This window comes from Sapajus apella, unplaced genomic scaffold, assembly GCF_009761245.1.
Source record: "Sapajus apella isolate SASKATOON/1434 unplaced genomic scaffold, GSC_monkey_1.0 scaffold59, whole genome shotgun sequence".
Taxonomy (NCBI): Eukaryota; Metazoa; Chordata; class Mammalia; order Primates; family Cebidae; genus Sapajus; species Sapajus apella.
This window is the reverse complement of record NW_022436999.1, coordinates 14,126,336-14,138,943: the sequence shown is the minus strand read 5'-3', so window position 1 is coordinate 14,138,943 and position 12,608 is coordinate 14,126,336. Positions and strand designations below refer to the sequence as shown.

Sequence of the window (12,608 nt, the reverse complement as noted above, 5' to 3'; positions counted from 1 at the left end):
GAGTTTCGCTCTTGTTACCCAGGCTGGAGTGCAATGGCACGATCTCGGCTCACCGCAACCTCCGCCTCCTGGGTTCAGGCAATTCTCCTGCCTCAGCCTCCAGAGTAGCTGGGATTACAGGCACGCGCCACCACGCCCAGCTGAATTTTTGTATTTTTAATAGAGACGGGGTTTCACCATGTTGACCAGGATGGTCTCGATCTCTTGACCTCGTGATCCACCCGCCTCGGCCTCCCAAAGTGCTGGGATTACAGGCTTGAGCCACCGCGCCCGGCTGCTAAGTGCTTTTATATATTGCCTCATGTAATCCCCACAGCGGCCCTGTGGGCCAGATCTATGGAGGCACAGTCAGGTTTAGTATCTTGTCCCAGTCATTCAGCAAGGAGGTGGCAGAGCTAAGAGTCAAAACCAAGAAGATGGGCTCCTCAGCCACTGCCTCTCACAGCTTGATTAGCCTCTCCAGGCAGAGGGGAAGTAAATAAATGGAAATGGTGGGCACAGAAGGAAAAGACTCTGCATGCACCTGTTGGAAGAAGCGCTGTAGCCGCAGGGCCCGGTGGAGGCCACTCTCAACCTGCTCCAGCCTCTGTTCAAAGATATCCAGCATCTTCTGGGAGGTGGCATTCTCCTCCAGAGCCAGGGCCTCCCGCGCCTGGGCCAGGCGCTCCTGGAGAAGGGAGGCTGTGCTCATACCTGGTCCTCACTCCCAGGTAGTATCCGTCTGCCTCCTCTCACCTGCCCTCCTGCCCTTTCTCACCTGGACCTCAGCGCTGAAGGCCCGGAATCGAAACTCTGTCTCCTGCAGGGCAGACAGGGTATCCCCAGGCACGGTAAAGCTCACCAGCTGCTCCTCCCCTGGGCCTGAGAGCCACTGCAATACCTGAGGCAGATGGGGTGGGAGGGCATGGGGCCATGGAGTGAAAAGGCAAAGAAGGGCTGAGATCCAGAGTCGGCCCCACCACCCCAATCTGTAGAACCTTGAGCAAACTATTGCATCTCATCTGCAACGTGTGAGTAACAACAGTGAATAGTAATGGCTTCCACAAGGGTCAAGTGAGAAACCGAGTAAGAAATCTTTAGTAACATGCCAGATGAGAGGGAAGCTGAGCTGATGTGAAGTACTGAGGGAGGTGAGTCAAAGTTTCAGGGCTATGCCTGAGGGTGAAGTACATCAAACTGGGGAGAACCAAAGGGAGGATGAGGGTCCTATGGATGACTGAGGCCTTTCACCAAGCCTTGGCAACTGGTGGGCAAGGGTCCCAGGGACCAGGCCTGGAGGAACATAACAGAAGCGGTGTGTGTGTGGGGGTGTGTGTTTGTGTGTGTGTGTCTGGCTTTAGTTGCCTATTATGGGCCATAAGAACTCTCATGCTGGTTCTGAGATGTTTGACCAAAAAGGGATGGTAATGTTTTCCTCTGAAGAAAGGCTGGAAGCTGGGGGTGGGACAGCCTGAGGATGAGAAGTCTGAGAGTGTTTGTAATAGCCAGTGCCAATAATAACAACCACTTTTATAGTCCTTTGCTAAACTCATTTGATCTTTCTAACCACCTTGTCAGCAAATTGTTATCATCCCCATTCTACAGACGAGGACTTGGGAACTGAGAGAAGCTTCATGAGTTGTCCAACATCTGACATAGGGCAGAACTAGGACTCAAGCTGAGCACTTTAGACTCCAAATCTCGTTTTTAAACAGTTGGGGAAACAGCTAATAAGCAAGTAAGCAAATGGGAGGAGACGCAACCCACCTCAAGGATATTGGCTTAGAGGAAGTCAATATGAAGGAATCCTAGGAAACAGAAAGTCTTGGCCCCTGCTTTGGCACTGGCCCTGAGATGACCTTTCCCCTGATGCCCACATGCAAGTCCATGAAGTGTTCACTCACCATGCTCAGGGCTAAGGAGGAACAATCAGATTTCAAAGCCCCCTCTACCCCACATGGTAGGGTGAGAGCAAATCTGTATGAGGCTCTTAACCTCAGGAGAGAAGAATCAAGGTTCAAAGAAGCCAGCCTTATTCCTGAATCTTCCCCACAAAGAGGCCTGTTTTTGGTCTCTCCTTCCAAGGTGGAGGAAGATGGGACCTTTCTGGCCTCAGGTCTGAGGGATGACATTGCATAAGGAGTTAAGGGTGCCTGTGTGGCAGTGTAACTAATGACCTGGTATCAATAGACATTTATTATTTTTCAGCCAAGGAGGCAGGCACTCCAGAGTCAATTGGCTCTTTTCAGAATCCCCTATGGCAACTGAGCATCTCTCACAATCTCTCAGCATCTTCAATCAAGCATGATATACAGAGGGGACGGGGAGCTCTGGCTTCTTTTCTTTACTGGTGCTACGGTACTCCCACCCTCTTGCTGAATCTCACACTTTCCATGACCAAGCTCCAACAGAGGTGAGGAGAGAGGGAGGGGCATTCAACCAAGCCAGGACAGGAGAACATCATCAACTATAAACACCAGCGGGAAAGGTGCTGGGGGCGACACTCCCACGCTGAGTAAGAGGGACGTGGGGGTTCTGGCTCACCTGCTGGAGTCGCCGCAGGCACTGCCGCTGCTCTTGCTGCTGCACGTGCAGGTTGGAGAGGCATACGAGCTGGTGAATGGCCTCATCCACTTCCTGATACAGCGTGGCTGGGCCTTGGCCCTCCAGCCTGGGGAAGGAGCAGGGAAGAATGAATCACTCCCCTTGTTGAGCCCCTCCGTTCTGTCCTCCAAACCCTCCGAGGGATGCAAACATGAGAGGTTGCATAGCAGCATGGATCAAAAGCACAGGCTGGACCCCACTGCTTTGGTTTGAATCCTGACTCTACTGACTGATGTTGGCCAAGACAGTTAACACTTCTGATCCTCCAAATCCTCATTTGTAATGGTGAATGGCACAGAAGGATGTTGTGAGGGTTATGAGATAGCAAGTTTAAAAGCATGGTATCTTTCCCAGATACAAGCACAGTTAGAATGGTCTGGCAGCTAAGGTTTGTTGGCAGCCGTTGGCTGTGTCTCCTCCTCCCACTTCCACCTGCCTCCACACACCCATCCCTCATACTTGCTGCTGTGAGTGGAGCGCAGCCTCATCAGGATGGCCCCCCCATCCCTCTGCAGTGCCGTCAGCCGGGGATCTGCCAGCACCTTCTGCAGGGGCTTGGGCATTCCCACTGTCTCCTAGGGATAGGGAGCAGTTGCCAGTTGGGGTTCCACCAGAGCATCTCCATCCCAGCCCCATCCCAATCCCATCCCCCACTGTCCCATTTCATTTCATACCTCTCCCTCTGGCTCTGCTGCTCCCTCCAGCTCCTCAATGGCCTGCCGTACTGAGCCCAGCACACCTTGGCACAGGTGGCATAGCCTTACCACTTCCTGAAACCCACATGCAGGGATGGAGTTGAGGATCAGAGTTTAAGAAAGAACCTAAGCCCTAGGGTTGGGGTGAGGTAGCCCCAGAGACTTTTATGGAGGCAATGCTGAATTCAGTTCTTGACTTTGTTGCTTACTATGATGTATGATGTTGGGCAGGTCCAGAAACCTTCCCGAACTTCAGTTCCTCAACTGTAAAGTCAGGATAAGCCAGGCTTCTATGATTTTTAAGGAGATGATGCCAGCTCAGCAACTAGCATGACCCTGGCACACTGTACAGCTTGGTAACTGTGACCTTCCTTTCCCTCTGTCTTCAGTGGGGCTTCACCCTGTCAAATCCCCTCTCTCTGCCTGTTCATGTCTACTTCCCCTTTGACACTAATGGGGAAGCTTAGAGACCATCTACAGACCCCTCTTTTGTATTCAGCTCAGATCATGTTTATTTCTCTCTTCTTGAATACGCACAGCACTTATATTCATAGAATCACATAAGTGCTGAAAGGAACTTTAGCAATTATACTATAATTGCTACACTTCGCTGATGAGGATCCTGAGGGCTGGATGTTGGTACAAGGAGCAGGTACAGAAAGAGCACTATTTCTGCAAGTGAGGTAAAGTAATTTGGAACAAGAACCAGCCTTTTGTCTCTCAGTGCTTTCCAGAAACCCAGTGACACTATCTTGCACTCTTTACTTGTTTCATGATTTATCTCCCACCAAAGCAAAGGGCTACTTAATGTCATATTAAGAATATATTTGGCTGGGTATGGTAGCTCACGCCTGTAATCTTAGCACTTTGAGAGGCTGAGACAGGCAGATCACTTGAGTCCAGGCATTTGAGATCAGCCTGAGCAACATGGCAAAACCCCATCTCTTCAAAAAATACAAAAATTAGCTGAGTGTGGTGGCATGTGCCTGTAGCCTCAGCTACTCAGGAGGTTGATGTGGTAGGATCGCTTTAGCTTGGGGGGTCTGCACAATAACATGCACTCCAGCCTGGGCAACAGAGTGAGACTATCTAAAAATAATAATAATAATTTGTTTAACATACTCCTCCCATCTCCCCAGTAGACCATGGCACAGTGCACATATTTTCCTCATGATTTGGAATCCATAAATACTTGTTGAATGGAATGGAATGGAAACCACTTTTTTGCAACCCCGTGGTATGTCCTTGATCTGGCCTCTTTCCTAGAATGTCTTCAGCTGGGTCATTCACGGCTCCCAGCATGCTAGGTGGTAGAGGAGAAGCTTACCTGGTGTACCTCTACCCAGTGACTCGGAGAGGGGTCCCTGTGACCTCCTAATTCCCACTGTAGCTCCTCTGGCTTGGCCACTCTTTTCAGATCGTTCTCTGACAGCACCTCAGCACCCTGTAGAGGGTAAGGCAGGGGGTTTCTTCCTGGGCACCCAAGGACTCAGAAACCCGCCTGGGGCTCCAGCCATCCTTTTCTCCTCTCTCCACTACTGATGGGAAACTAGGTGGGAATGAAGGGCTCAAACCTGAAATCCACAGAGTTCAGCTGGAGGGTCATCATGAGTGAGAATCAGCAGTCGCTGAATGAGGGGAGGATCTCCTGAGTCCTAAGGGCAGAGAAGAAAAACCCTAAACTGGGCAATTGGGTGTCCTGGACTGGCCACCAGTGAAGAGTTAGGATCTAGGGGAACTGCCTGTTCAAGGTGTGGTTACCTGAAGTTGGCTCAAGACAGGAAGGAGTGCTGGAGGCAGTGGAGGTGCCTGGCGAAGGTCCAGCAGGATGGACAGCCCCAGTATCTGTAGATCAGGCCTGTGGGGGCAGGAAGAGCCAAGAAGGCTGCTGTGTGTGTGTTGTGGGGAATAGCAGATAAGGCAAGGCAGATATACAGGGTCTGCTTTCAGTTAATAGTCCTCAGGAGAAATTAGTAGCTGGTACATTTGGGAAGAAATGGGCAAAGGGCCAAATTCTGGGATGTGTGTACAAGGAGAAATGACCTAGCAGTTGGGAGTCTATATTCGTATGGCTACTAGGTCAAGGGATTAAGGTCTGGAAAGTTAGGAATTCTGTTCTGGAATGACATGAATTCAATGTCAGCCTAACAGGAACTCAGTGCTCAATAGTATGGTGCCTAACAGGAACTCAGTGCTCAATAAATATTTGTTGAATAAGTGAACCAATGTCCTGATGATCTAGGTAGTGGTGGAGGAGAGTGAAAGTCAACAGTGTTGCTTTTGAGGATCAATGAGGATATGAAGCTGGAGGCTGGGGTCAGTAAGGCCAGAGGGCAATGACTTGAAATCTGAAGGTTGAAGATGCAGGTGTCCTTAGCAGTCAGAAGGTCAGTGTCCTGAAAAGTAGGTGAGGGTCCTCATGAATCAGGAGGTTAGTGTCCAAGATGCCAAGACTGGGCCTCGGTTACCTGAGCAGTGAGTGGAGGTAATGAAGAGTAGTGCTCAGCGTGTCTCGGGAGGGTGGGGGCTCCTCAGGAGGGCACCGTGGGGTAATGGTCAGCAGAGCTCGCCCACTCTGGTCCACCCCTCCTGAAGACACAAAATGGCCAGGCTGTCCTGGCTGGGAGTAGTCCACGCCTACCTCCCTTCCACCCTGCCTCCCCTAGCCCCCAAGCCCACTCAATTGCTTCTCTTTCCCCAATCCTTTTTCCCTTCACCCACTGATGCCCACTGACCGGTCAGGATGAGGAATCCAGATGCCATCAAGTCCCAAGCTACATCAGTGTCATCAGAGATGGAGACTGGAAGGCCCTCTTCCGGAATGCTGTCCCCTTTTCCTCCCTGCACAGTCTCCAGCGGAGGTGTTGGAGGGTCAGACAGGAAGCCTTCGGGGTCTGTGTGTCCTGCACGGACTCAGACAGAAAAATGGGACTGAAGTTAAGATGGTTCTGGTTGTTACTGCTCCCAGCCTAACCCTGCTCCTCCTCCCGCTCCCTCCCCTAGGCCTGCCCTGCTTTGGCCCTTGGCCCATGGGCCTCAGTGTCATCTCACCTGCCACACACAGTAGACCTGGCCCCTGCTGCTCTCTCTCTCTGGCCTCCTCTTCTGTTGGCCCACAGGCTTCTGGGGGCTGAGGCTCTTTTTTATCTGCTGGTTTGAGCTCCTCTTTTGGCTCAGATTCTGGCTTCCCTGCACCTTCATATTCCTCCTTAACCAGGCTGCATTCTGGAAGCTTGTGCTCACTTGGTGAGGGCACATTGCCAAGGGCTTCTTGGTGGCTGGCCTCTTCCTTGTCCCCAGAGCTCAGTGGGGCACTGTCCCCTCCTCGGCTTAGAGCCCCTCTGCCTGCAGCTCGCTTCTTTCTTCTGTTTCCTTTGCCTGTTCTCCGAGGGGTACCAGGTGGTCCTTCAGCCCCTTGGCCTCCTCCTCCTCCTCTAAGCTCCCCTGGCCTCAGGGGGCAAGATTTAGAAGCTTCTCCCAAGGCCTCTGCTGGGGCCTCAGACACCTGCAAGACTACCGCCTCTGGGACAGCCTCAGCTCCTTGGGGAGACCCAGGCGAGGCTCCGGTGCTGCTCCCCTCGCCGGGTGGGCGTGCTCCATCCTGGTCCCGAGGTCCCAGGCCCTTCTGGTGCATCCACGCCCGGTGTCTCCGGTGGCGGCCTTTCCCTCCAGCACCCTTGCGAGTGGGTACCGTCCGGACTCTGGAGAGGCCCGGGGAGCCTTCAGCATCTGTTGGGCTCCCCCTCATGGGCAGCGTTACCTCCAACAGCTCCACGTACTCACCCTCAGGTCCTTCCACAGGGGCATTGTGCCCATCCCCGGGGCTCCGGGTGCCCAGTGCCTCCTCAGGAAGTGGAGGGCTGGGAAGCCCTGGAGGTCCAGAGGGCAGTTCTGGGGGCAGTGTACTTGGCTGATGTCCAACCATGAGGCCCTCTTTGTGCACAAATCGTGGGCAGATGAGCTCAGCCCAGGGCAGCCGCTGAATCCCAGAGGGTGCAGACAGCAGGCAGGTACTGAGGCGACCCGTTGGCCGGTCCTTGTTGATGCCTTGTAGCCACTCAGATGTGAATAGGTAGGCACAGGCCTCACTGGGCACAGGAATCTCCTGCACCCGCCCACCCCCAGGGGCCAGACACTTGAGTGCTAGTCGTGGTGCTTGGGCGGCTGAGGGTACCACTTGCAGATAGAAGTCTCCTGGGCGCAGCAGCTGCCAGGGCAGGGCTGCTAGCTGCACCACTACCTGTTCATGCAGGCAGAGCGGCCACCCCTCATGGAAGAAGAGGAATCCGCTGTATTGGGCCTGGGGAGAGAGGTGGGAGGCTGCACTCAGGCCTCTGCTGAAGAAACCAGCAGGAGAGGGCAGTTAGAATGGACCCACCTGAGGCAGGACTGGCTGTTTGCCTGGAAAGTGATACTCTGAGGAGAGCAGGAGGAGAGATCTTGGGGTATTCATGTGGCAGAGAGGAAGGGATTGGGACTGACTGGTCTCCTGGTGGTAGGAAGCTTCTCTAGGAAGCTAGTTCCATGTGTGGGAGGGCAAGAACTGAATCATTACCAAGACATGATCAGCAGATGCCATTGTCTTCGAGAAATTAAAGACTCTTAGGAGTCTTTATATCTGTAGAAATGAAGGATCTCTGTTGAATCATATATGGGGGAGTTAGTATCTTGAGAAATTCACAAGGGGAGAAAATGTCTGGAATTGGGTCTGGAGGGTTAGGGTCTTTGGGGCTTAGTGTTTTTTAGGGGTCAGTATTTGGGGAAGATGAATGTGTGTGTATGTGCATTAGCATCTGAATGTGTCAGTGCCTATGAAGGTCAAACTTTGTGGGAGGTCAGAGAATGAGGCTTAAATGACTCTGGGGAGATCAGTATTAGGGGAGGCTGTATCTCCAGGTTAGTAGGGGCATTAGTTAGCCTGGCTAGTCTCTAGAGTGTGGCAGTTGATCTTGGGGAAGGCAGAATAGTGATGCACGGCCACTCACACAGGCTTCCTGCTGGACTTTGGCAAGCAGGTGCTTGGCTGGTACCAGGAAGTCCAGCGTGTACCTCAGTGCATCTTCCCGATAAGTCCTCTCCACCACCTGGAACACCTGGCCCAACAGGGTGGGGGCTGTTGCCTCAAAGGGTGGATACAGGGCGGCAAGAGTGCTCTGCACACAGTCCTCCACTGGTTCAGGCTCCTGTAGAGATAGGACCAGGCTAGAGATCACCCAATCATGGCTCCTTGGGAGCTGCACTGGTCTAGGGGTGGCTGTGTTCCCCAAGGCCCCCATTGTACAATGTGTGCAAAAAGTGTGCACTCAGGAAATGCTGGCTAATGAGCCCAGAATGGGAGTGGGGCTGGGTCAGAGTGCACAAGCCTGGCAGGGCACTCAACTCTCAAGCTCTGAGACCTTGGCTTTGGAGATCGAGGAGAATTTGTTGTGAATGCCTCTGATCAGGGCTGTCCCAGGTGCTTGTGAGTTGGGGTGATGGCATAGATCTTTCTCAGGAGAGAAGAGACAGGCTTCTGGGCTAGCAGGGTACTGAGCTTATGGCTGAGAACACTAGAGGGTGTGAGGGAGATTTCCACACAGTCATCCTGCAACCCCCTTCTCATAAGACCCACCATCCAGAGCTCCCCATTTTAAGTGGAGGTGCCATCACCCACAATTATGTCCTAGAGATAACGATTTGGTGAAAAAGAGATGGGCATTTATATGCTAGAGATGGTCATTTGGTGGGAAGAGGAGGATGGAAAGACTGTCTGTGATTGTCTTGGGTCTTTCTAGCGTGCCTCTTCCCTCTCCCACAGTGGCTCTGAAGCAATCACCCATTCCTAGAGCATGTGGGATTGGGTTATAAAAACTGGGTGGGGGCAGTTGAAAGAGAAAAAAGTCACACAAGGAACGTGTGGGGAAGGAAGGAGGAGGCCTTGATGGCATGCTTTTGAGCTGGTCTTTTCTGATTCCAGTGGGACCTCTCTCTGCCAACCTCCACTAGGAGAGTCAGCCCTGCTTCATCCTCTAGACCCCCCCTCCCTAAGTGAGTTAATGAGACATCTTTCTCCATCCCATAACCTAAACAACCATCCCTTGGGCTTTTGCATTGCAAACTTCTCTTTCAAGACAGTCTTTGAAGTTCCTTTTACTAGATTTTCTTTTCTCTTTTTTGCTGTAAATGGGGAAGGGGATACTCAATGCAGCCTATACCTTGGTCTCTACCCGCCCTACCCCCATGTCTTGCCTCTGCCATAAGACAAAAGAGCTTATTTTTCTCTTAGCTTCTCCATCCAGAGTTGCCCGTTTGTCTCGACTGTCTGTGAAGTTAGGACAACCACTGCAGAGACGGGACATTCAGTGCGTCAGCGCGCAGACCCCGCCCCAAGGTGTGTGGGCGAGCAGACAGACCCCCAGTGTTCCCCGGACCAGGCTGACGCAGTGCGCGTGGGTGGGGGGAAGGTGGAGATGGGCGGGGGTGAGGCAGAGTAGGACAGTCTGCTCCAAGGCCGGGAGTGGGGAGCTAGGGCTTGAGCAGCGAGGCAGCTGCAACCCATTAGGGGCGGTGAGCTCATGGCTGAGTGAGAGTCTCAGCCACAGGAAACGGCAGCGGCAGGAGGGGAGGTGGGGTCTGGAGAGGGAGGCGGCGGGCGGGAGCACGGAGACCCAGCCTCCCGCCGGCGGGGACCAGAGAGGAGACCAGAGAGACTGAGTCAGCTGTCCCTGGCCCAGTTCCTCTTTCTTTTTCCTCCAGCCTCCCTGCCAGAGGGTGCCCTTCCCTCCGAAGAGGGGAGGCCGCAGTAGTGCCCCTGCCCCTCCTCCACTGCCTGCGGTGAGCTCCCCCTGGCAAGGCCTCTCCCCCTTCTCCACTCTGCAGCGAGCGCCCCCTTGGCCATGCCCCCGCCCTCCTTGCAGTGGGCGCTCTCCCTGGCAGTGCCCACTCTCGCAGTGGTGCTTCAGACTATTCTGGAGTGAAAGTTCCCAGGAAAGTGTTCACTCCTGTTGGTGTGGGCTTCTCAGCGGTACCCTCCTGCTTCCAGCGCCCCGAGTTGCTGCTGCCAGGGTCGCCTACTTTCTACAGGGACCTCTGGCTCGAGCTCCCTCTCCTCTGCAGCAGGAGTGCGCTGAGGCAGCCCTTCGGTTCCCTGCAGCAAGAGATCTGGGGCACTTCCCTCCCCTGCAAACTCCGGTCGGCTCCGGCAGTGTCACGCCCCCTGGTACTGTGAGCTCCCCCCAAGCACCCCCAACTGCCTAGAGGCAGACCTTTTTCTTTGCGGGAATTTCCCTCTTTGGCCATGCCCCTGGCCCGGGCCCAGCCACAGCTGTGGCCAGTCCCCCAGGGCCGGATGGGTGGGCCTGCCTCACCGGGTTGGGGACCGGGATGGAAAATGGTGGTTCCAGGCAAGTCAGTTCTCATGACCCGAGGGGCCGGGCCTCTTCCAGGGCCACTGCAGGACCAACCCGCAGGGGTCTCCCGCGGGTCAGGAGATGGGACCAGGAAGGGGAGGGAAGCTCCAGGAAAGGAAGGCACAGGTCAGGACAGAGGAGGGCGGGGAGGGGGGAGGTGTGCGGATTAGGGGAGAGACCCGAGAGAAGATGGGGGAGGAGGCGGAGGAGATGAGGAAAAAAGAGTGAGGGCAATACCCTGTGGGGACAGAGCTAAACAGTCGGGCAGACGGACAGACAAATCAAAGAAGGGGGGATGGGAGGGAGGAGATTCCCAGGAGCGCTGAGCAGTCCGAGGCAGGCTCAGGAGGCACCAGGCTGGGGACGGGGGGCCCGGGGCGGGCAGCGCGAGGGCCAAGGGGACCCAGGGGTTGCGACGCTGGACTCACCATGGCTCGGCGCCGGGCCGCGTCCGACGCTCGGTCGGGCGGGCGGGGCCGGGCGCGCCACCGCCTCCCTCCCGCCGCTCGTGTCTCGCCGGGTCTGGCTAAGGGACAGCTCCGGCCGCGGTGGCGGCTCGGCCCGCTCAAGCTTCCAGGCCGCGGGGCCCCGCCAGGGAGGGCCGAGACGGCCGCCCCTCCCCGCCCCGCCCTTCAGCGCCAGCCCCGCCTCGGCGCGGGACCCCTTGCCGGGACTCCCTCTCCCGCGCCGAGACTCTCTGCAGCTCTCCGGGCGTCCCCAGCCTACCCGCCCCGTTCACCCGCAAGCTTCTTTCTTCTCCGCCCCGCCCTCCAGCGGGTAACCCCGACTCCGACCCTCGGAGGCCGGCCCAGCAGAGGATGCCCCTCTTTTCCCGCCACGGCCTCGCTCCCCGCGGGATCAGTTTAGCCTCTGCAAGGGACGCTCCAAAGGCTGGGGCGTGCGTGAATTCCCTTGGGGCTCCTCTGCTCAGAACTGGGGTCTTCCTACGGCTGGAAAGCCTCCCGTCTCTAACTCGCTCGGGACCCTCTTCTCCCATCGGTTTCTAGACTTTGGTAGGACCCGGGGCTCAAAATAGACCTTCAGGTCCTGCCGGCCTAGCATAGTGCGGAGGGCCGGGAAATCAGGGGATTCCCCAACCCCACAGGGTCCTGCGCGCCCTCCTCCTTTCCCTCCATCTCCTCGGGCCTCGAGCCTCTGGGCTGACAATGGGCTCCTCTGTGCTGCCTGGGGAAGGCGGTAGTGTGCGGGAGTTAGGGAGCAGCGGAAGACTTGGGATGGGCGCGGACAGCGTGGCGGAGGGGGCAGGGTTCTCGAATCGGGATGCTCAGGTTGGGGCGTGCATTTCGCCGGATATTTTCTGAGTTCTCTCCTCCGTGACCCTTCCCTTCCGCATCCCTTATCTCTCTATTCGGCTTCAAGAGGGAAGGCACCAGGCCTCCACTTCGAGGACTGGGTACTGGACGCCAGCGCCTTCCTTCTGGTTCCGTGGCTATAGAGTCCCGCAGGGCCGCTAGGGCTCGTGGCGATGGGGATGGGTATCTGGCGCAGGGGACACAGCGGGGTGGCCTAGTTAAGAAAGTTCTAGCCTCATTCCCTCTCCCTCATCAAACCCCGAGCGTCCCCCTACCGTGTCTGAATGGGAAAGGAAGGCCGGGTAGGGGTCTCCCAGGAGTCCGGGGGAGGCACATGCACGGAGGGGAAATGCCCCGCCCCGCCTCTGAGCAGGCACTGGGAAGCCCCGTGGCTCCATGAGCCCTTCCAAAGGGTGGACGGAAAGGAGAGGAGGGGAGATGGGAAAGCCTAATAGTCCCCGGAGGGGCGTGAACGTGTGTGCCCCTGCAGCTGGAAGGCGACGGGAAGAAAATGTCCGGCCTCGCCCGCAGTTCCTCAGAGGCGCCTCTAGGCAGTGGCTGGAGCAGCAAGAAGGGAGGCGGGGGCGTCGCCCAGGTAACGTGCTCTTTCTTCTCTCACCTCCTCTAGA

At 55.7% G+C, this 12,608-nt stretch overlaps 1 protein-coding gene across 4 annotated transcripts in view; it reads right to left on the bottom strand.

Moving 5' to 3' along the window:
- Positions 1 to 11,239, bottom strand: part of ARHGEF40 (Rho guanine nucleotide exchange factor 40) — a 20,013-nt gene extending 8,774 nt beyond the window's left edge. For all 4 annotated transcript variants that reach the window (XM_032245985.1, XM_032245987.1, XM_032245988.1 and 1 more), the window contains exons 1-13: positions 11,095 to 11,239; positions 8,264 to 8,461; positions 6,330 to 7,578; positions 6,014 to 6,181; positions 5,747 to 5,867; positions 5,040 to 5,136; positions 4,853 to 4,933; positions 4,606 to 4,722; positions 3,258 to 3,353; positions 3,043 to 3,158; positions 2,524 to 2,650; positions 758 to 880; positions 524 to 667 (exon numbers count right to left, since the gene is read on the bottom strand). In XM_032245985.1, coding sequence (XP_032101876.1) covers positions 524 to 667; positions 758 to 880; positions 2,524 to 2,650; positions 3,043 to 3,158; positions 3,258 to 3,353; positions 4,606 to 4,722; positions 4,853 to 4,933; positions 5,040 to 5,136; positions 5,747 to 5,867; positions 6,014 to 6,181; positions 6,330 to 7,578; positions 8,264 to 8,461; positions 11,095 to 11,097 — 2,640 coding nt within the window. In that variant the 5' untranslated portion in view covers positions 11,098 to 11,239. The remainder of the gene's footprint in view (positions 1 to 523; positions 668 to 757; positions 881 to 2,523; positions 2,651 to 3,042; positions 3,159 to 3,257; positions 3,354 to 4,605; positions 4,723 to 4,852; positions 4,934 to 5,039; positions 5,137 to 5,746; positions 5,868 to 6,013; positions 6,182 to 6,329; positions 7,579 to 8,263; positions 8,462 to 11,094) is intronic.
- Between the last annotated feature and the right edge of the window lie 1,369 nt (positions 11,240 to 12,608).